Source organism: Centroberyx gerrardi, chromosome 16 (genome assembly GCF_048128805.1).
Source record: "Centroberyx gerrardi isolate f3 chromosome 16, fCenGer3.hap1.cur.20231027, whole genome shotgun sequence".
Classification (NCBI taxonomy): domain Eukaryota; kingdom Metazoa; phylum Chordata; class Actinopteri; order Beryciformes; family Berycidae; genus Centroberyx; species Centroberyx gerrardi.
The window spans coordinates 11,858,956-11,881,937 of NC_136012.1; the positions used below are offsets into that span (position 1 = coordinate 11,858,956).

Genomic DNA, 22,982 nt, shown 5'->3' on the forward strand with positions numbered 1-22,982 from the left:
ACAACACTCCACAGGTAGCGTACAGGGCAGGGGGAAAGTAAAAGCAACACTACGCTATGCAGAACATTATTGTAGCTTCACGCGGAGAGCTAAATGAAAATCAGCTTGCAGCACTGACATCATTCTGAACGCTTCTGGTTTCTGTGGTTTATCTACTTGCAGCTACCTTTGGGAGGACTTGTTGGAAGTGAATCAGTTGGGGGAATTGTCTCGACAGTGCTCAGTCTGAGCCTCCAACCAGAGAGACATTATGTACGGGCTGCTGTGTGAGAGCCTTCACGACTTCATCAAGGAGTCCTACGGAGATGACGTGTGGAAGCTAGTCAGAGAGAGAGCCGATGTCAGACTGCACTCTTTTGTCACCCATCAGGTATAGTGTCACTGCTCCTGTAGTAAACAGGGGGCATATTTTCACTATACACCAATATGTGTCTTACTGCAATGTTAGTATACACTTTGAGAATATGTATGCATGGAATAGTAAAAACATAATTTGTGAGGGTCTATGGGTGTGTATGCATGGAGGGAGGGGAGGGTTGGGCATGTCAACCTGTCTGTCAGCCTATTTATCTGTCAGTCTGCCTGCTTGTGTCTGAAGCTCCATGGTTCCAAAGGGGAAAATGTGTGTGTGCATATGCGTGTGTGTGTGTGTGTGTGTGTGTGTGTGCAGGTGTACAGTGAGAGTGTGATTCCCCGCATTGCAAAGGCAGCCAGTGGAGTGACAGGTACGCCCTACAATGAGCTGATGAACTCCTGGGGTGTCTATTTCCTGGGCTTCGTGGGGAAGTATGGCTATGACAGGATCCTCAAGGTGAGAAAAGCACCCAGACTCCAAACTGTCAAAACTGCACTGTGGTAGATATGTGAGAAAATTATTAAATACACAGTGACCTCGGTGTCCTCCGTGCTGCGAGTTTGCTAGTAAAATGTGATTTCTTTTTACATGTAATTGCATTTGCTTTTCCTATTGTTGTTTGTTGACATTTGCAAACACAATCCATTGATCCGGTCTAAAGCGATTACTGTGAGCGTTATTGTTCTGAATAGTGGGCTTTGCTCTTTACGTCTCTGTGCTCCTCAGACAAAGACTGCTGAAATATTTAACTCAAGTAGAAGTGCTGCGGTTACATTTTATTATAGTCAGTCTAGAAAATAAGAGCAACTCACAAAAAAGTACACATGCACTTAGTAACCTTCAAGCAAAAACATCATTATGATTTTATGCATCTTCCAAAATTGGCCCTCTAAAAATCAATGGACTACCTGTTTGGAATGGTCCATGCAAACATTGTAGTGTTGTACATTATCAACATTACAATGTCTTTCTAGCTCATAAAACTATAGTATCTGTTATGGAAGATAATGTCAAGAACAACTGTTTTACTGCACTTAATACTAACTTTAAAGAATATTAAAGTAGCACTATTTTAAAGAGCTACTCAAGCAAAGTAACTAGAGTCATAACCTGTTATGTTCCACCTCTGCCTCCAGGTGTTGGGTCGTCATGTGCGTGACTTTGTCAACGGGCTAGACAACCTGCATGAGTACCTTCGCTTCAGCTACCCCAAGGTCCAGCCCCCAACCTTCTTCTGCCAGGAGGAGTCGGCCACTGGAGTCACCCTCCACTACAGGTCTGGAAGAGGGGAGGGTGGAGGGAGGGGGGGGGGGCTGCTTATAATATCAGACTAACAGAAAAGTAGAAGAATAGCTGCGGCATTTATCACCTTGGAGACGTTACTAGATGTGCTCCTCTGTGCCCTGCAGGAGTAAACGTAAGGGATACCTGCACTATGCCATGGGTCAGCTGAGGCAGATGGGGAAGCAGTTCTACGACACAGACATCCATGTAGAGGTGCTGTCTGAGCAGCTGGTGGGAGACTACTCCCATGTCACCATGCGGTACGGTGGCAGCGACACACACACACACACACACACACACACACACACACACACACACACACACCTACACACACACACACACACACACACACACACAGGCATGATGAGATTTCATATTAATAAAATAAAATGAGAGGAAAATGTTGTTTCCTCTCACTTGCCATGACAATTTAATTGCCTCCAGAAGATAATAACATGCTTTTAAATTTTATCTACACAGGCTGAACTTTGACAACTCAGCCTACCGCTACATCATGAAGGAGGATGAGGAAGAGCAGGAGATCCTGCCCATCACCTCAGACTTCTTCTTTGAGGTCTTCCCCTTCAACGTTGTCTTCAGACAGGTAATGGTTGTGCATGACATTCCCAAACTCACCAAAGGCAGTTAATGAATAAAGTCTTTTTTTTTTTTTTTTTTTACAGAGTGATTCTTTGTTTGATTCTCTAGGACATGGTGGTGCACAACGTAGGTTCAGGCCTGGCTACAGTCTTCCCTGACCTGGATGGGAAGAAGATCAATGATGCCTTCCTATTGGCTCGCCCCCTAGTGGAGTTCACCTGGAACATGGTGAGACTTTTCCTTTAAATGTCTCTATTCCGTATATAGGAATAATATTACTGGATATTACCAGCCTTCCTGAAACTACATCTCATTCTACATAAAGAACAATGATATCTTAATAGACCAGCAGCACCGATGGGTGCTGAGAATAGCCCCAGCTCATGTTCTAGTGCATACAGTGTGTGACCGTGTGAATCCGTACGCAGATTATCTCCCACCCCAACAACCTGTTTGAGATCATGTCCAAGGAGCCTGTGAAGAGAGAGAGGAACCTCCACAACCGAGTCCAGAGTAAGAGTGGGAGCCATTTAAACACTCACAGGGGTGTGTGTCTGGTGGACCAGGAGTCACTGGGTTGGGTCAAATCCATTTTACTCCAGTCAGTTCCAAAACACACATCCAATTTCAGTTTCATTAAAAAGAAAAAAAAAAAAAAAAGGTTCCTCAACTTGTATGAAAAATTGAGCATCAACATCTAACTTTGAGAATATTAGCTGAATTTGAAAAATTTCGTTTTGGATTTCTTGTAGTTATTCGACTTGAATCGACTGATTTCTCGACTCAACTTGAATTGACTGAACTGAATGGAAGTGATCCCAGCCCTGGTAGTCATGGGGGGGATTAATATGAATGTTAGTGGTTCTGATATTTGACCCTCTTTACCACAGATTCTGACTACGAGAATGCCAACCGCTCTGCTGACGTAGATGTGGAACTCATGGCTTTCCAGTCCATCATTGGAGACGATTACAAAGGTAATTGAAAAACACATAGACCTATACCAAGACCTGAGTACAGAGACACTGAACTAGTCAGACTAACACTGACAACATGAAAACTACTAAAGATACATTAAAAACTACTAAAGAAACTCATTTATGTAATCTGTTGAACTACTAAACACATTAAGATGACATTGGAAACACAGGGGAAATAATCATCTACTGTACAATGTTAAAATCCTACCTATTTTAGGTACAATAACAGTAGATATAGATAGATTGATATAGATAGGTAGATATAAATGCTTTATATGTTTTTTCTTGGTATTTGATGGCTGCGCCCCTCTTTCAGATGGTAATAGTGCTAATGCTATGGAGAGCTGGGGCGATGGCAGCCGCTGTCTGAAACTAAAGGGACAGATGAGATACATGCCGGAGTGGGAGTCCATCATCTTCCTGGGAACCCCTGTGTAAGGCCCACACACACACACATGAACACACACATTTTATTAAAACCGAATACTGCAGTTTAAAAGTAAAACATTCTGAAAAGCAGCCAGAGCTAAACTGAAATACAAGGCTGGAAATAGAAGTCTGGGCAGTGAATCAAATCAGGGGCCCATTCTAACGGCACTTACCATGCATGAAATGAGCTGCTAATTAGCTTGTAATCAGACAGTGCAGCTCTTGTAAGCCTAATGGGAGCCTATTTGCAACTGAGAGTGTTTTCCGCAGAGTACATTACAAAAACATCTCCCTCCTCTTCCAAAACATTTTGTTTCGCAAATAAATGCCCTTATGTCTGTATTGACGCAACTGCTGAAATGTTAAATGTTGTATCTCACTACTTGCATCGTTCATATACTGTGGTAAAATCAAAGAATAGTTTATTCCTTAATTACTGTCTTCTGTCTTTTCATGTGTCTGTCTTGTCAAAGTTTGAATGCTTTCTCTCTCCTCTGTCTCTGTGTGTGTGTGTGTGTGTGCAGGATGGAGAGTCTGAGTGCCATGTTTAAGACAGGCTTGTACATCAATGACCTGAGTATGCACGACTCCAGCAGAGACCTGGTGCTGGCAGGCACGCAGCAGTCAGAGGAGCTGAAGAGAGCTCTCATACAGGTACGCATGTGTGCAGCTGCATGTCATCTGCATGTAGATCAGCTCGCTTGTCACTCTGCATTACGCAAAGTTCCCCCAGAAGCACATAACACCTACAGCTTGTGGACTTTAGGTGAAGGAAATTCTAGACACACAAACCACCTCTTCTTCTATCTATTATTGTGAGTGCAGGAGCAGAAGAAGTCCAGTAAGCTGGAGGAGAGCATGAAGATGTTGGACTATGAGATGAAGAAGACTGATGACCTTCTGTACAGGATGATTCCCAAGCCGGTGGCCAAGAGGCTGCGCAAAGGAGAGCCTGCTGTGAATACCTGCGAGGTCAGGACTGGAGACTGGAGTATGAGAGAGTGTGTGTGGCCCTTTATGTCACTGTACAAGAATCAAAAGTAGAGCAACAACCCGTGCACCGTCTATCTCGGGCAAAAAGGCCTCAATGAATCCTTCTGTGTGCTGAAATAGATGCAAAATCCATCTCTTAATGAGACACACTGTAGGCGCCAAAAACAAACAAAAAACTCATTTGCTGCTTTTTAACTCACATTTGTGTACCCAAGCATTTTTTTTTGCATCTATCTCAGCATTATAGCTTTTTTGCCCAATTTGGATGTTGTGCAGGTTGCTCTACTTTTGATTCTTGCATGTTGAATTCCTCAACCCCCGCACCCAAGGAAACCCTCTGAATTCTTACTACTACTATAGGTGCAGTATCAAAGTCTTTTTGCTCCTGCCCTATATGACGGAGTCTAGTGATAGTGACATCCTGATGGTGAATAACAGTATAGACACTACAGTGCAAACCTGTCTCCCTTCATCATCTCTCTTATCACTTGTCTCCCTGCCCCCCCTATCCAGGTCTTCCCCGATGTGACCATTCTCTTCAGCGACGTGGTGGGATTCACCCGCATTTGCAGCCACATCACTCCCATGCAGGTGGTGTCCATGCTCAACACCATGTACACTCTCTTTGACACGCTCAGCGAGAAGCACCGCGTCTTCAAGGTTTGTGTGGACGCTGTTCCCTCTGCGTAAAATCCATTTTCCATAAGTGCTGCAGAGTTAAGTGCTGCGGTCCCTGTCCCTTTCCAGGTTGAGACCATTGGAGATGCCTACATGGTGGTGGCCGGGGCTCCGGAGAAGACCAAGTACCACGCCCATAACATCTGTGACATGGCGCTGGACATGGTCCGCTCCATAGACCACCTCAAAGACCCCTCCAACGGCAACAACATACAGATTCGTGTTGGTGAGTAGGGAGCATGTAGGCCTGTGTTATATACATGATGTGGGTGTTTGACTGAACGGACCGACCTTTGGCCTGGCTGCAGGGATCCACTCTGGGATGGTGGTCGCAGGTGTGGTGGGTCATAAGATGCCGCGGTACGGTCTCCACGGTGACACGGTCCACACTGCATCTGCCATGGAGAGCAACGGCAAGGTACGGAGAGAGAGAATGATGACAACTAAGAGTGAGAAAGAAAACAGGACCGACGAGCGAAGGAGAAGCTAAATCAACATGACTGAAGTGATTGAAGTGATGCATCAGTTTTCTGACTGTGATTTTGCTGTGATCGATCACTCTCTGTCCCAATCAGGAGATGCACATCCAGCTCAGCAGCGCCACCTATGAGCACCTGAAAGGAAGTCACTTTATTTTCGAAAGGAGGGGCACCATCACCATCAAGGTCAGGGGTCAACAAATAGCTGTCACATCATTAGCACAGTTGCTATAGCAACGACTGATTAATCATCATTTGCGGGTCTGGAACAGATGTTAGCGGCACACCATGCATGACCTACCTGAGACCCAATGCTACGGCTGTAATTGATGGTGTTATTTTCAGTTAGAGTAACATTTGTGTTTGCCAATTGAAACATTCTTTCAGCAATCAGATGTTATTTGTTCTCCCCAGATAAAAATTGGAATAACAAAAAAATAACACAGAGAAAGCCAACTTTTTGATATAAACATTTCTGAATCTTTAAAAGACTGCAACCGTGTTTTGGCTCTGGGGAGCCAGCACACTTAGTATTCAGGGCTGGTAATTGCATTTTGTCGGTTGATTTGCCAGTCTACATTATGAATGGGTCTGACTTTGAGTCTGTAGATTCAATGATAGTGCCCGCGTCTCCTAAAGGTCTCTGAGGCAGCTGATTACAGGTGCTAATCTTAAGAGAGCAGGAGTGACTCACCTTTTCATCAAGGGGTTTTTGATTGTCGAAGCCCTGCCAGCTGCCATTTTACTCTCCTCCATACTAGAAATTGTGCCTGTGAGCATGTGTTCGGGTATATGCGAGTGTGCATATGTGAATGTGTTATGTATATTTATCAGGGCTATCATATTTCAAAATCCCTCTTTTGATTTTCTCTGTGCATTCCACTCTCCTTTTTTCTCACTGCAATTCTCCACCTCCGTCTGTTAGGGGAATGTGGAGATTGAGACGTACTGGCTGAAGGGGAAGAGGGACAAGGATGGGAATGCTCAGGCAGCGTGTCCCCAGTTTGAGACCCAGACCATCAGCAAGACCATCAGCAAGGCCACCATCTTGGTCCCCGAGACCACAGGGGATGAGGAGGGACTGGTAAGGCTGCAGCCAAGACCTCTTTGGGTACTTCAAAACTGCTTCAAACACCATCAACCTGTGCAATGTCAAGTATTAGTGAAGTAGTGAACAGGTATCAGGTGATGCCAATCAATCATGTGATTAATGAGATAATCCCTGAGAAGAAACTCAACCATTAAAATAATCATTTTAGTGCATATATGTGCTTTCCTGGCTCCCCCACATTCTCCATCTCTACCCATCATCCTCTCTGATTTCCCTCACGCTGCCTCTGTCCTGCCCCCAGGCTTTCCCACTGGTAGCAGGGGGGGACGAGGACGACGTCAAGTCTATTCGCTCCCATCGTATCAAGATGGAGATCTCAGGCCATTCTCTGGAGGAGTCGATGGAGGAGTGCCGGGTGGAGGAGATGTCTGTTCACAAGGTGAGAGGGAGGGAGCCTCTGCAGAGATGTAAGGTTGACAAAACTAGTGGCAAAATTGGCTGATTATGCTCCCTTAAAGTTCAAACACCTCATCTAATTACACAGATTTAATTACACCCCCCATTTCTTGTCTTCATCCCATCACTATCCCTTTTCTAGTTCCCTCTTTGCTTCCCTTCCTGTGTTATTTTTAGCCGCCAGTGTTGTGCGCCTGCCATTTTTTATTAATGTGGATGCTTCATTAAAAAACACGACAAGTAAAATGAGCTGCTCCTTCCCCAGTCCCACTACAAGGATGCTCTGCAGGACAGCCTGCAGGACCCCCACCTGGAGCTGGACTCTCCGGAGTTTGACGGCAGGGACTCCATCATGGAGTCGCCCGACGGCTCCAGTGACTCCCACTGTTCTGAGAAGAGCGCCATGTGCTCCTTGTCATGAACCATTAGACGGTAGTGACGCCCAACCCAGACACTATCTGACGCTACAGCCAAATGATTCATATCACTGTTTCTAAAGCTCTTCTCCTATAACTCACTCAAAGCACTGAACGCTTGGCCAAATACTAGGAACTTTTGTTGTTATTGTGCCTTTTGGTTATCTCAGCATGACTTTTGATGCTAGAGGTGATCAGGCTGTAATGCCATGATAATGCCTAATCATGCGTTATTTGTGACTGGACTAGCCTGACATGCTTGAAGGTTCACTTAAGTCTGAGAGTCTAAAAATCAACACCATCCAATGACTATATAAATCCACACCCAACAGAGTTAATGTAGCACTTTTTATGCCATATCAGCTCTGAGTGAACAAACAGCTTTCCAATCAACTCAAAATAATTGTCACTGAAAAGTCAACAGCAGAAAATGTGCTGTATTAACCCAATCTTGTACCAACTGTGTGATACCTTTTAGTACCAAAAAGTGTCCACTGCCATGCGGTTTAGCTGGACACAAGCTCACCACCTCCATTACTAAAGCGTCTCAAAACAACGGCCTCTCTAGATTGTAATTACCTGCACTGTTTATTCCGCTGCACCTTGTAGATTTGAAATCTTGCTTTGCCTTGTGGGGAAATCACTGTAAATCCCTCCTCTCTCCCTCTTCCTCTCAAATCCTCTCCCTCTCCCACCTCTCTCCCTCTCCCACCTCTCTCCCTCTCCCACCTCTCTCCCTCTTCCTGCGTGGCTGACTCCATTGTTCTACATCAGTCTTGTCAAATACCCAGCCACTGCACAATGTAAGCGCTTGTCAGCTCAGTGAGGAAATAAAGCAAGATGACAGCTGAGCCAGAGTGGACCAGTTTGTTATTGTTTCTCTTGTCACTCAGGAAAGCGTTGACATTTACAGACACATATACATTTACACATATTTCTTTCATGGACCACATTTGTATCATTATTTGACCATGGATAAGGATTTGCATGTTTTAATTGGGTGTGTCTGTGTGCATGTGGCATGCATACATGTGTGTCTGTGTGTTTGGAACTTTCTTAACTAAACTCAAATAAACTCATCAACAAACCTTTTAAACAAACCTTTTATTTCCATGTATTTTAGTTTCAAAATACATGGAAAATGTATTTCTGTTGATTGTCTACTGTTCTAAAATGATGTCCCTGCTAATCCATTAATGCATTAATGCTAATGCATTAATCAATCTGAGAATAAAACAAATGTCTCAAATCTCATGTTTTGGTTTTAGGAGACTGGGATTACCCTTTGCATTTGGCTACAGCTGCACAGATCTAAATTTTATCCATAGTCCAGTGCACCAATGATGGTGTATTCATAACACAGATACAGTGACAGGACACCTTACAGTCAAATATCAGTTATTCTGGTCCAATGTCCCAGTCAGACCACGTTCCCCACTGACTGGCCATCAGAAGAACTGCACCTAAAGGTGGCATCCTCGCGTTCCAGGCTGCACCCATGGGCCATGCGTGAGTCTTTTGGGGACGGATCGATGGAGCAACGGAAACAGAAGGCGTAGAAGAAGGCCACGAGCAGCAGGAAGCAGACCACGCAGAAGATGATGACGATCAGCACCGTGTGCACTTGCATATGCTCCTCTTCCCATGGGAGGAGGGTGGTGGTGGTCAGGAGGCCCGAGGTCGCCCTAGGGGTGACACTGGGGTCGGGAGTCACTGCGGGTGACTGTGGGTTCATGGAGGCCAGGGAGGGGACGTCCGGCATGACGGCAGGATTTATGCCCTCTTCCAGTGACTTGTTGGGTTCTTTGTCAGCTCAGTTGCAGCCTTAAGGGAGGAAGACATCATTTGTAATTTGGAACAGTTAATTAATTAATTAAGTGAATTAATAGGATATTAGAGTAATATTAACATATATAATATTATTAATTCAAGTGGAGTTAAAAGCAAGATATTAAGATATACAAATCAGCCTGCTGATAACAACAGGTGAAAAACGACAGTGTCAAACATAGTGACTTGTACCATGCTGTTATTATAACAATGATAATCATAATATTATAATAAGTTATTATAATAAGCCGGTGGGCAGTGCTAAGCCTCGGTTACGAAGAAGTCCTGCCATTGTTCAGTTTGCTACATCACCTCCATCTCTTTAAACGCAGCAGCAGCTTAACTTCCCTCCGAGCAGACGACCAAACACAGACATTTTCTTTGTTCTTACCAGCAATGTCTTTGTGCAAAGGTGTCCAGCCTCTTTGTGCCGGACTCAGGGTTTCTTTTGATGAGCAGAGCAGAGCAGAGGGAAATAAAAGAAGTAGAGGACAAGAGAGGGAGGGCTGGACTAAAGGAGAGAGGTGGCTGGAGGACCAAGAATAACAGGCAGGGTTGCCATGGTAACCCTTACTGAGGGGCCACGAGCATGAGAGTGACATCATTTCACACAGGAGGGAAGGAAAACCTTTGAGGCTCACACACCAGCAAATAATCAGCAACACCTTGAGATTTGGTATTTTCCCATTTGGAGATTTGAATGAGTTTATAATACAAGCACTGCTGATGCTATCTGTGCTTCCATGTAGCCCATATGAGAGAGAGTGGGGATGATTTGCTGATTATAGCAGGACGTGCTTCTGAAGCTAAAGGGGACTGTGCAGGAATGAAAAAAATATGTGCCGGATCAATCCCGAGCTTCGGAAAAGCAAACAGAGCAGCTGAAATCAGTGTGTGTCAAATCACTCATTGGTAAAGAGAAGAGCCTCCTTGTCAGCGATGAGATTAAGGCTGTCAGGCTCTCTAACACTGCCACCTGTTGGTAAAACAAGGAGCAGTTAACACCACTTTGGAAAATGTAAACTCGTCTCGCTCATGTCTGGACTCCTTCAAACAGCTATAATGATCCTTGGGTACAGTTTGTAATTGGGCTCACACCCCCTGCTGTGCTCCCTCAACAGGAGCTAGAGCCTGGGTAAAGGAAAATGTTTTAGGATTCTCTCCATATTTTAGTTGCTATGGAAATTATTCAGTTTTTCCACAGATATTTCAATTCAATCGCTATAGTAACACTTTGCATGCAAACCAGAAAGCTGTTTTGTTTTTTTTTACCCCCCAACCACTTATAAACAGCAGATGACAACAAAACACAAAAGTATTCATTAGCAGAATTTCATGTAGAGGAGGACACAGACAATAGCCTGCCAGTGGCTGTGATTTTAGAGTGCTTTCAGATGGTTAATTACAGCTCCAGACAATATAAACAAAAGATCCATTAAATCCAACTGCAGCTGAGCAGAGCCAAAATGGCTGAGTGGAGGGACTACATCAAGGTCGCTCTCAGGGACAACTATGTGGAGGATGCAGCCATTGTTCTCTGTAACAACAGGGCTGTCCAGGCCCGCGAGCCTGGGGACGGGGCGTGGAGGGGAGGGGGGGGGGGGGGGATTGTTTCTGGCAGCTATCGCCCCAGGAGAGCTGGAACATTTAGTGGGTGAGGAGGACCGAGGAAGTCTCCTGAAAAAGAGAATCATGGCTGGACATTCACTTTGTGGAGAATGAATGCTGCCCAGACCAACAAGGTGCTGGTATCTCTGCTGGGAGAACAAGGCGGGGCAGTACACTACCAGTCAAAAGTTTGGACACACCTGATTGAATGTGCTATGTTTTTCATTCTCTTAAAGCCATTTTGATCTAAAGGCTTATGCTTAAATGCTTGAAATTTGTTTCTTGGACAAATATAAATAGTGAAGTTGATGCCTATGTATGAATTTCTTTCCTTTGTCTTTCCATCAAGGCAAAGGGCAGCTACTTTAAAGAATCTAAAATATAAGATAGTTTTGATTTGTTTAACACTTTTTTGGTCACTGCATAATTCCATTTGTGTTATTTCATAGTTTTGATGCCTTTACTATTATTCTAAAATGTGGAAAATAGTAAAAATAAAGAAAAATTCCTGTGTCCAAACTTGACTGGCAGTGGTTGACAAAGGGATCCTGACGAGCTCCATCAAAGGTACATATTGTTGCAAGAGAGAGACATTGCATTTATATCATTCCCAGTATTCACACATGAAGTAAACATTTGGAGAAAAAGTCTCCCACCACAAATTAGTCAGCCTCTCGGCATGTAATTTCCTGCTCCGTTTATTCTGCTGTGCCTTGTAGATTTGATATCTTGTTCAGCCCTGTGAGCGCATCATTGTAAATTCCCCCCTCTGCCGCTCCTTCTTCCTTTCAATTAGTCTCTCACTCTCCCACTGTACAATGTAAGCACTTGTCAGTTCAGTGTGAAAATAAAGCAAGATGACAGCAGAGCAGGAGCGGATCAGTTTGTTATTGTTTCTCTTGTCACTCAGCAAAGCGTTGACATTTACAGTCACATTTACATGTACGCACGTTTGTTTTTTGCATATTTTTTCATTGGCCATTTTTGTTTTACCATTATTAGACCATTAATATGCATGTATTTATCATCTCTGTGTGTGTGTGTGTGTGTGTGTGTGTGTGTGTGTGTGTGTGTGTTTGGAGCTTTCTTAACTAACACAAACCACCCAGGCTTTCCCTCAACCTCCAGCAGAATTTGGTCACTGAAACTATTGATGGTTTCATCAGGTTTGAAAACAAGAAGGCAACATAGCAGAAATGGCTAATGATTTTAATGTCAAAAATCTCAAAACACATAAAACACAACACACACATACTTTACACTCGCACTGGACTGGTGTCTATATCACTGCCTAACCCCAACAGCTCCACATGGCTACACACTCAGCTCGGTTCTCTCGTTGTGTGAGATAAGAAAGAAAGCAAACAGATTCTCCAGAAGATGAGCTTTGGGACAAGGAGAAAAAATTACATCCATTTTGATCAATAAGTGCCTCGTTCACTTACGGTAGCTACAGAATTTCATTAATTTGGCTATATTTGCAAATGTCCATAAAAATAAAACAAACTGCGAAAACAAAGATCAACAACAACAGATCATTGGAGTCTGCGAGGGGAGTGGGATCTTCTTTCATTGAAGCTTCATAGTTGTTTTGACGAGGTGAAACGTTTCCTCAATTCCTCACAGAAACATTAAAAAGCATCGCAAGGAAAATGACGGTCACACAGATTCTCTGTTTCACTCCGGTCGATGTCGTCACGGATGCTGGTTCATTTCTTCTTATTTACAATGTTGTTGCAAATCCAGTTCATGCCGTCCTGTTGGGCAGGTGAAAATAAAACTGTCAAAATCAGATAGATCAGGCATTTTGGAGATGGGAAATAGTTCAAAACATCAAACAGAACAAGTCAAAGCAATAAAAACATAAGATTGATGTTAAGTACCATACAGCTTAGTTACTATATTGCTGTTGAGAGGCTGGGTGCATTTCTAATACAGTGAATTGGTGTTGTATCTGAGGAGATATGAATGAATGTAATTTGGGACCGGGTCGGACCTGAACTCCCTCCCCGGACACAGCGGAGCACGCCTGGATCTGCCACTCGCGGTCGCGGTACGTATGCAGGTTCAGTCCCTCAGCTATCTCACTGGCCGGTGATGCTGTGGCCAGATCCTGCTTATTGGCAAAGATGAGCACCGGAACACCCTTAAGGTTCTCCTCATCAATCAGCTCGGACAGCTCCTGCACATGCACGCACACACACACACACACACACACACATACACACACATACACAGACACACACAATTTGGTTTAGTTATTCATTTTCAGTTTTCTAAAGGGGAAAAAAAGCAATCTGAACATGACATTCACATATTAATTCTGTTAAGGGTGAATTTTCACTTTAAGGTAGTGTAATTGTGATTATTGTCAGCGCCCATTTGCATGCAGGGATTCAAACTGTACATCAATCTTACCAGTCCCGTCTCCTCAAACCGCTTCTTGTCTGCACTGTCTATAACATAGATCTGAAAGAGCAAACACATAAGAATGGAATCATACTCTTATTTATTGATTTATTATTTATTGAAATAGGGGGAATTCACTGAAGGAAGTGTTTTGTTCCATCAACATGCATCAGTATTTACTGTATTGTGTGTGTGTGTGTGTGTACATTTCTAAAGGTGTCAGTGACTCTTGGGCTTAAGATTCAGCTGCTGATACACAGCAGTGGAACTCAGTGGGAATTAAAAATAGAAATTCAGTTTGCACATTTGTTGAAAATTCCACAACACTGATGTTTCAATAACAAGTGCCTTCATCAAGATACAATTCATCTGCACATGAAATGATGTGGTGTCCTGATGCATGACCTTGTATTGCACTGTATCAAATGAGTGAGTGTGTTATCTTGTCAGCTCATGTTTGTGTGGTATATGCTGTGATAATTTGTTATGTGTTTGGCTGTGCTTTTATGTTATGTGTTTTCATTGCTTATCTCAAGTGTTTTATTGTCTATTTTCAATGAGAACCCTCTCTGCGAACCATATTTCCCTCAGGAGACAATTAAATTTGAATTGAATTGAAAGGGATACACGTTTTCTCACTCACCAATAGGTCTGTGTTTTCCAGGTACTTTTTCCAGAAGGGCCTGATCTTCCTCTGTCCTCCGATGTCCCATACATTTAGTTTCATGCCGTGAGAGGCCACGCTCTTTATGTTAAAGCCCTAAGTTAGATACAAAGCTGGGGTTACTGCATATCAGTGCTGTTATCACACCTTTTCAAGAAAACAATGCCAAAATTAGATCTTGACTTTGAACAAAATGTGGGCCACAGAAACACCGAGATGTGCTGTGATGGTTAAATACAGCTCAATGTTTGACAACTCTATATTCTGCCCTGCTTTTCTGTCAGCAGGATGTACTTTAGGTGTTTATAAGGAACAGGACTATCCTGGTCAATTGGTCAATGTGTTAAGCCTCAACCTTTTTTCATAACGCAGCCCTTTCTGGTTCAGCCGGGTGAGGTTGTGTAACAACATTATCCTGGAGGCCAGCTGAGGAGCAAATCTGAGGATAAGGCTGGAAGGATCAACCGCGGTGTATGTGTTTATGTGTCAAGTCTGATTTAGCTTTGCTGTGACTATTGCCTTCTTTCACTGCGCTGCATCCTCTCTCCCTGGCGTCTGATGAGCCGTCACACTTGCCCAGGACCTGGCAGTATGTCTGCTGTATGTCAAGGGTATTAGATAATCATATTAGAGGTTAGATAATCTCATCGGAAGGAGGATGATAAAAAAGCGGCCTCACCGCACCGTTAGGGTCTTCTCTGAGAAAATGTGTTGTGAGAGCGTGCGAGTCTGAGCTATGGTTTATCTCCTCCTAATAAAAGGTTATTCAACATTTAACAGGATGATCTAACATCCTCACATCAGTATCTTTCTTACTGCTGAGACTTAAAGCAGGTGTTCTGCAGGGGCAATCATTTCATTTGACTACACGCCAGGAAAGGAAAGGTCATCTGAATCTCATTTCTTTGAACAGGAGCGTGCAAAGTCCACCTGGTCTCACAAGCTTAGATAAAATCCCTCTGCCTTTTATAATGACTGTCTTATGGCACAGTATATAGCAAATACGCATACAATGTAGCATTTGAAGAGTTTCACTCCAATAACAGAAATCCACAATTTGAAAATGTGGCACCTATTCTAACAAAATGATTGATAGCAGAAAATTAAAGCAAATTGTGTCAGTCTTTAAAGGACAGGTGGTAACTTGAGTTGTTAATTGACAGTAACACCTCCAGACTGCATCCTGTATATTTTAGAGATACTTCATATGAACATCAGGTAATGATACAAGAGCATTTTGGAATAGAACTCCAATAGAACTTCATGGTGGGATAAATTAAGTAAAATGAAGGACACAAAAGAGACATGCATGCTTTAGACATTACTTTCCTCGAGGTTATGGTGTGTAGTTTTGCGTGTGTGTGTGTGTGTGTGTGAGAGAGGGAGAGGTTGGGTGTGTTGTACCTGCGTAGGTGTGATGGTGTTGACGTCCTCGGAGGCGAGGCTCTTCAGCAGGGTGGTTTTGCCGGCGTTGTCCAGGCCCAGGAGCACTATCCTCAGCTCCTGCTCCGTGGATCCCTTCAGTTTCTGAATGACTGAGAGTAAGCCCTGCATGGGGGGGGGGGGGGGGACGACAACTTGATACAGTGCCATCCAGACCATAAACCCACATTCCCAGCATGCTTCCTCATCTGTGGTTGGCTAATATACAGGATGCCTACCCTTTCTTTTATGTATAGAAAAGCTAATTTAATATGCTGGCAGTGGTGCCATTAGAAACATGAGTGGTCAAAGGTAAGAAATTACAGTTTTATAGTATTTCTGTTTAGAGTTTTGGCAATACAATAAAAAAGCATGTAGGTTGTTACAAAAAGACTATAATGGTGATCAGCATCAAATCAAACTACGGGCTCAGCTTATTTTGATGTCATGTTCTTGGAAAACCAGAGACAATATATTATTTCGCAATAAATAACAAGCCCCTATTTTCCTTTTCATGTTACTATGGCATGTTACTATGTTATAACCTGGCAGATCCAAAATCAGACAGTGTACAAACAAACTCTCCAGCCATTGAAAACGTTATTGAGAATCACACTGACCTCCTTCTGATTTGAGGTCAACTTTGTCACTGTTAAGAACACACACTTTTGCGCCATCTTGCTCCACCCACCCATCACCCTCCAGCCCTCCTTCCTCTCTCCAACACCCCCCCCTCCCGCCTTCTATCTGTAACAACTAATCTGTTGCTTCATTTAGAAAAGCACTACAGTTTATTAGAACCCCATTCATATAATGGCGTGCTGATTAATGTGATTAGTGTGAAGCAAGGTTGCACAAACGCACACAGTACAAGTCAGACACGCTGATGACAAAAGGACCACCGCTACTTAACATATACAAATATTAGATTCTAGGTAACAGATGCTACGCTGTTTGTCTGATTACAGCTTCCCTTTAGATGTATAGGTGCACATATAGTAAAAATGTCATTGCTTTGTTCAACACAAGCCAAGGAATTTAGATAATCCAACCATCACAGCTGAGAGGTGCCTCTAGATACAGCAACATCGTTAAACACTTGATGGTATACAGGTTTGGCGTAATAGCAACCTATGAGCAACTCTCTGGATCAAACAAATAGGTTCACATTTGGTTCCATAAGGCCTCTACTCCTGATCAGGTCACCTACCTTTTGAGCTTCTCCCATGGTGGCGTGTGTCCTGTGGCTTGGCTGGAGGGGCTGCAGCTACATTCTCCAGTGAAGCTCGCAGGTACGTTATCCGGTTATCCAGGGGACAGAGAGGTACCAGGGGTGCCTGCTTCTCTTCCTCTTCCTCTCCAATAAACTTGTAGGTGGGTAAGTGTGTATGTGTGTATGGGATAGTAATGTCTACCTGGGCGTCAATTGCCGCTCACCACCGTGGAGTTAGCAAGTAGGAAGAGGGGGAGGGTGGATGGGCCCGGGATTAGGAGGCCAGAATTAGCCCTGGTCATCCATGCAAAGGCCACCCCACCCCACCCCCCCCGCCCCTCCCCCTGCCCATCCCTCCAACTCCACTTTGCAGTGGAGCTTTACCTGGATTATCCCTTAGCCACCTGCTATGGAGGAAACCAAAGAAACAGCCCTTCCTGACACAGTCACACACACAAATCATGAGGGGAAAAAAAAACACAGTTCAGACATTTTAACATATGGTGGAGGGGCATGGATGCTGTTACTGCAGAAAAACAGAGACATTCAGGGCCACCCTATGTATAGAGAACATCTTAACGCATAAACTTCAAAGGATTATATCACATTGTTGAAGCAGGGAACTCATTTCTGTGTTCATAAGTCAACTCTCAAATCCCACATCCCTCCCTCTGTCGGCTGGAGGGGAGTGGATGGCATATCATCCCATATATCCGTTACATGCTAGCTACTGTAAAGCTGCTCTGTGGGAGTGGTGCGTGTCTGTGTGTTCCTGTGAGCGGAGCATTCAGCGGGATTAGTTTTAGCATGCCTGTGCTACGCCTGGATTAAAACATTTCTAGGCTCTTTTCCTCAACTGGACAGGCTTTCTGGGCAGTGGGTGTGGCTAACGTGGTTGCTAAGTTACACAATGGAACCACCCTGGTCTGGAAATGGCCTCTTATAAAACCACACACACACTTTACCTCAAATACATAGTTAAAACAGTTTTTATTTCTATATCAAATACACTAATTGGCATTATACTAGCCAACAGCAATTGTATACTAGCATTTATTACTATTCATATATATATTCATATAGAAGAGTTGTTAGTTAGCATCGCTGGGTCTCATCTGATGTGGATCCCTCTGCTGTTGCTGTGCCCTCTGCTCCTTCCTCCTCTGATGTTCAGCTGCAGAGAGAGAGAGAGAGAGAGAGAGAGAGAGCAAAATGTCACACTTGATGATGTACATAAAGGTCCAATCCGTAATTCAAATATCACCACAGCACACTCGGTGCTGTTAATGTATGCATTCATTGAAAAATGTATTGCTTTCTTTAAAAGGGATACTGTAAGCCTACAGTATATCTTATGTTGCTATTACAACAGTAAAGAAGTATGTAAGGAAAAAAAACCTGCAGCGAGGGAAAGTGCATTATGTGAATTTTCTGTGGATGTGGCCGTTGATAAGAGTTATTCAGCCCAAACTGAGCTCTCACCATTCTCTTTTTTCAGCTTGCACTTCATGGCCACAGCCAGGACCAGGACCAGCACCACAGCTGAAACACCACAGATCACCAGCACCACCACGATGCTGTCTGAATGACAGAACAGACACACAGACGGAGACAGACAGACAGTTGCAGAGGCAGAGAGACAGACAGACAGACAGACATGCACCAGAGACACAGATTGCTATTGAGGGTTATTGAGGTATTGTAGCATTTTATTATTAATAGCTAGAACGTCATGAAATCTTTCTGCTCATTCATTCTAATTCAGAAACTGTAAAATGCACTTTCCTCATGCCTGTAGCTTCTAATAAGATTAAAAGCCAATCTAAATGACAAAGACAACAGGTATCTGAAACTCTATAGAATAAGCAGAGAAATGTCTGGCTACCGTTTACAGTGACCTCGTGTGGCGAAGACGTGCAATTGCCACACGGGCTCCTGACACTGCAGCGATAGTGGCCCGCGTGATGTGTTAACACTTTGAGCGTCAGCTTGCTGGTATTCTGGCCTTCCAGGGTCTCCCCGTCCTTCTGCCACTCAAACTCCACAACCAATGGGAGCAGGTTATGGAAACATTCTATGGTGACGACATCGCCCTCCTGCAAGCTTTCTGAAGTGCTGCCGTTGAGAGACACCTGCAACTCTGATGGGTCGAGCAAATGTTTTAGGGATGGACGGATACTCCAACAGCATCAAGAAATCACATAAGTGTGTCGCTTCATGTAGTTAATTGCACTGCCATTGATATTCATACAGTTGCAGCTTTCCTGTTTTGCACTTTTCTGGAATATCTGCACATATTAATACAGTATAGTTAATGTGGAGAGGAAGGAATACAATCATAGTCAGCATTTAAGTAGGATATACATAAATCATTCATTTTGAGGGGAGAATTCAGAGGAAACTGGGTACTGACCATTGATGCACTTAGAATTATTCTTTGAGCAGAGCTGACAAAAATCTGTGGGGAGACAGAGAGACGGGAAGAAGAATACTCAGAGCTGTTTTCTTGTGTATCGTACCAAGCAATACACTAAGTGGCAGAGAATGTTCTGGCACATTAGCTGGGTACATTGTATTGAGTGATGAAGTCTATATATAGCCTTATAGAGAATAAACAGTGAGGGGTACCGGCTGATCTGTCCCCTGCCAGAGTTTCTCCTGTGACGTTACACCTCAGACACTCGGCAAAAACACAGGCAGAGCAAACCCCAGCTACCATGAAAGAGGAGAGAGTGAGTGGCAGACGTGTGGAGATGAACAAGCATAAATATTCAGAGAAAGAGAAAACAGGTCCGTAAAATTCAAAGGAGTGGTTGCTTACTTATGAGGAGATTACCAAGCAAAGGATATAGGAACATCTCCCTCACAGCCATACTCTGTTAGACCAAAGGCTCATATCATTATGTTATATTCAGAATTCCTCAGACAAGAAGTGCCATACAGAAGTATATCCACATCTTCTTGACACATAAGTGACAAGGTGCCGAAGCATTGTAGACACAGAATAAGACAAAACATTCTTTACTAGTCGATAAACATAAAAATCCCTTTAAGAAACTGCAACATAGATAATTTAAACAGATGATGAGTAGCAATTTTGATGACACTGACACATTATAATACTGTGGTTGTCATTATACTGAGAATTATAGTGAGAAATCCTATTTTAATGGTTAATTTCTTACCTGCTGTGGTGGCAGAGTGTCCTCGCACACTGAGGTCAGTGGATGACGAGCGAGTGCGGCTCTCTGCTTTGCCTAACCTACAGAATGGTCTTTGTGCTGGAGAAGGCACACTGAAACTGATCATAAACACTGATATCAATGCAAATTCATTCATTCCTGGAACTCCGTGCAAACAATGTGGCTGTTTGTATGTTTTCAAGGGTTTGTGATGGTGATGGTGATGATGATGATGATGATGATGATGATGATGATGATGGTGATGATTATACTGGCTGCTGTTCATGTTGGTGTTGATGATGATGATGATGATGATGATATTCAGATTGAAATGATGGGAGGGTTACACTGGTTACACAGTCACATGCATGACAGGGGGAGAACAAGAGAGGGAGAGAGAGAGAGAGAGAGAGAGAGTGTGTGTGTGTGTGTTATGGAGACAGCCTGCTATCAACAAAACAAACTTGTGTACCCATGCAAACTATCCACTGGCTTCCCACACACCATCCAATATCAAACATACTAAGAACATTGCTGAGGATTTTAGCCACATTGGCAATGAATCTATGTTTACAGCTTACAGAGGTATAGGCTATTTACCCTTTAAGACTTAGAGTGCAGGCCCTTTACTAGTTTATTTGCAAAATGGCCAGTAGAGAGTGCTGCTGGTTATTCAAATATAATTCTCTCTTTACCTTCTTCAACTCAATATGCTTTATTGGCATGAAAGTTAAATGAACAGTATCTACATACAGCCGAATAAAAATACAAAGACATATCTAGTGGATAACAATCAACATCTGTTCCACTTGCATGACTGTCACGTGTACCTTGTTAATTGAGAATCTGGATTGCAGTGTATTCAGCTGTGCTCTCTCTCTCTGTAAGAACTAGTACTAGGCTACTAACACTTTATTTCAGAGACATGTAGGCTAGGCCTTATTTTTCAACAACCCAGGTTAAAATGTAATTTCAGGGTTGTTGTTTTTTGCCATTTTGACATGCAGCAGGCAAGTGGCCTATGGTATTTGTGTAGAGGTTTTGATAGCCACTGTGCAAAATGCAATTTGTTCAATCACCAGCAAAAGTAAACAAGCTGACACGCAACGAATTTGTATAGATATGACAACGGTTCACAGTTCAGTTGTGTTTGAAAGCCAAATATAAAGTAAACGCCATATTGAGACTCGACAGCCATGACAACAGTGCGCGAGACAAATCAAGCCATTAAGATTCACCTGGTCCAAATGGTCGTCAGCTTCTGCGCATGTCAGGACTGAGTGATTTCAACTGACTGCAATCATGAAAGATCAAAGACCAGTGTTAATTTAGTCGAACCTCTTTTGCCTCTAGCAAAGCGCATTCCCCACGGTGTGTTTTGTCAAGTGTCTTGTCTTGACTCGCAGAGCATCCGACCGCTCAGCTCAGCTCAGTCCAGTTTCCCTGAAGATGGTAGCCTTACTCAGCGGACTTCATCACACTTTCTACCGTTTGGCCAAAGTTGCAGCACAAAAGCACTACAGAAAATATGACAAACGGTGCGCCAGTAACACTGGTATCATGACTGACGATAAGGTATGACTAGCATTTCATGCACAAACTTATTTGGAGCGTCTGTGTCCTTAGCCGTGTTGGAGATGCTACTTTGAAAGTAGGCTATAGTTTTAGCTACAGGTTACCAGTCGCTTTCAGTAGACACTGGAAGAGGTTGAACTTCACCAAGAGAAATATAGCCTACTTTCTTAGAAAAAGTAGTTCAAACTACTGTGTAAAGAAAAAGTGGCCAAGAGACTGCAGTCTGGACCTAAACGCAACCAAACAACTAAATCTGGGTTATACACAAAAAAGTGGAAGGGATGTTAACTTTATGTTGTAGGCCTATGTACTTTAAAGTAAAGAAACACAAGAGTCTTTGTAACATCTGATATGTCATAACATGACATGACACAAAACATGACACAAAAAAAGGATGAAAAATGCAGTATACTTATTTTCTTTTACAGCCAGAAATGGTTTGGTAGCTGTAGTATTTAACTGCAAAATGTCCAAAAAGTAATAAGCTACAATCCAAATCTGAATTTAGTTGAACTACTTAAAAACTAGGAATGCAACTACTCCCACACTGGTTCTTCAGTGGCTTGTATTAGCAGGCCTGAATTGATGCCTGATTGCCTGCAGTAGGTTAATTTCCAATACCTGTGAAAATATTAGATTTTTTAATGATTAGTGGAACACAACTGTGTTTGTTTACCCCTAATGAAAAAATGACTCATATCCTCTTTCCATTGGAGCGTGTCTGTGGTATTCAATAGTGACCTTATGGTGACCTTTTCGCACATTGTGGTATTTTATTTTAATAACGGAAACACCTAACAATATATGAATGTCAAGTACCAAACTAGAAGGCACTCAGAGAGCACAGACCTCTGCCAACACTGAATTCTCCAACTTACTGTTACAACCAAAGACATGATTCTTACCACTTAGATTGGTTGCTTGACCCTGCAAACATACCCTTAGGATTTGGAATCAAGTCTCTTATCTCCATTAAATTCATAGTTATGGCTAAAAATAGATAATCGTCTAATGGAGGAAAACTTAGGTCCGGATCCCCACCATAATCTAACAACCCAACAGTAAACATATCTTCCCCCACGAATGATAAAGTCTCTGTCTGGGGCCAATCCGTAAAACAAACATGTCACCTTCACCTTGTTTGAGCTGTGACTGGACCAGTCTGTACTTCTGAATGCTGGCATGCAGCGGAAGAGATGCATCATTTCCCCAAGTTTTGTCCAAATTGGATCAGTGGTGTCTGAGATATTGCGCGTGACACATGGATGAGTGAACAAATGATGTTGTCATCTTGGAATATATGAACATCATGAGGGAACAGTGGATTTTACTACTCTTATGTAAAACTTTTTAAATAA

At 43.1% G+C, this 22,982-nt stretch overlaps 3 protein-coding genes across 3 annotated transcripts; 1 reads left to right on the top strand and 2 right to left on the bottom strand.

Annotated features, from left to right (window-relative positions):
- Window positions 1-250: 250 nt before the first annotated feature.
- Window positions 251-7,726, top strand: LOC139916845 (soluble guanylate cyclase 88E-like). The gene is made up of 18 exons (XM_071905857.2): window positions 251-370; window positions 671-811; window positions 1,492-1,631; window positions 1,765-1,899; window positions 2,120-2,243; window positions 2,348-2,467; window positions 2,668-2,752; window positions 3,130-3,216; window positions 3,536-3,653; window positions 4,173-4,302; window positions 4,474-4,620; window positions 5,155-5,301; window positions 5,389-5,545; window positions 5,628-5,737; window positions 5,895-5,984; window positions 6,724-6,882; window positions 7,151-7,288; window positions 7,571-7,726. The coding sequence occupies exons 1-18, from the start codon at window positions 251-253 to the stop codon at window positions 7,724-7,726; spliced, it is 2,304 nt and encodes a 767-aa protein (XP_071761958.1).
- Window positions 7,727-12,362: 4,636 nt separating this feature from the next.
- On the bottom strand, window positions 12,363-17,166 carry LOC139916851 (ADP-ribosylation factor-like protein 3). Its single transcript, XM_071905864.2, has 6 exons — window positions 16,865-17,166; window positions 15,637-15,780; window positions 14,212-14,328; window positions 13,578-13,628; window positions 13,156-13,341; window positions 12,363-12,916 (listed from the first exon to the last, which is right to left on the bottom strand). The coding sequence occupies exons 1-6, from the start codon at window positions 16,880-16,882 to the stop codon at window positions 12,869-12,871; spliced, it is 564 nt and encodes a 187-aa protein (XP_071761965.1). The 5' UTR covers window positions 16,883-17,166; the 3' UTR covers window positions 12,363-12,868.
- Window positions 17,167-17,840: 674 nt separating this feature from the next.
- Window positions 17,841-20,146, bottom strand: LOC139916860 (uncharacterized). Its single transcript, XM_071905875.2, has 7 exons — window positions 20,053-20,146; window positions 19,689-19,743; window positions 19,496-19,579; window positions 19,281-19,325; window positions 18,753-19,007; window positions 18,350-18,448; window positions 17,841-18,041 (listed from the first exon to the last, which is right to left on the bottom strand). The coding sequence occupies exons 2-7, from the start codon at window positions 19,738-19,740 to the stop codon at window positions 17,959-17,961; spliced, it is 618 nt and encodes a 205-aa protein (XP_071761976.2). The 5' UTR covers window positions 19,741-19,743; window positions 20,053-20,146; the 3' UTR covers window positions 17,841-17,958.
- Between the last annotated feature and the right edge of the window lie 2,836 nt (window positions 20,147-22,982).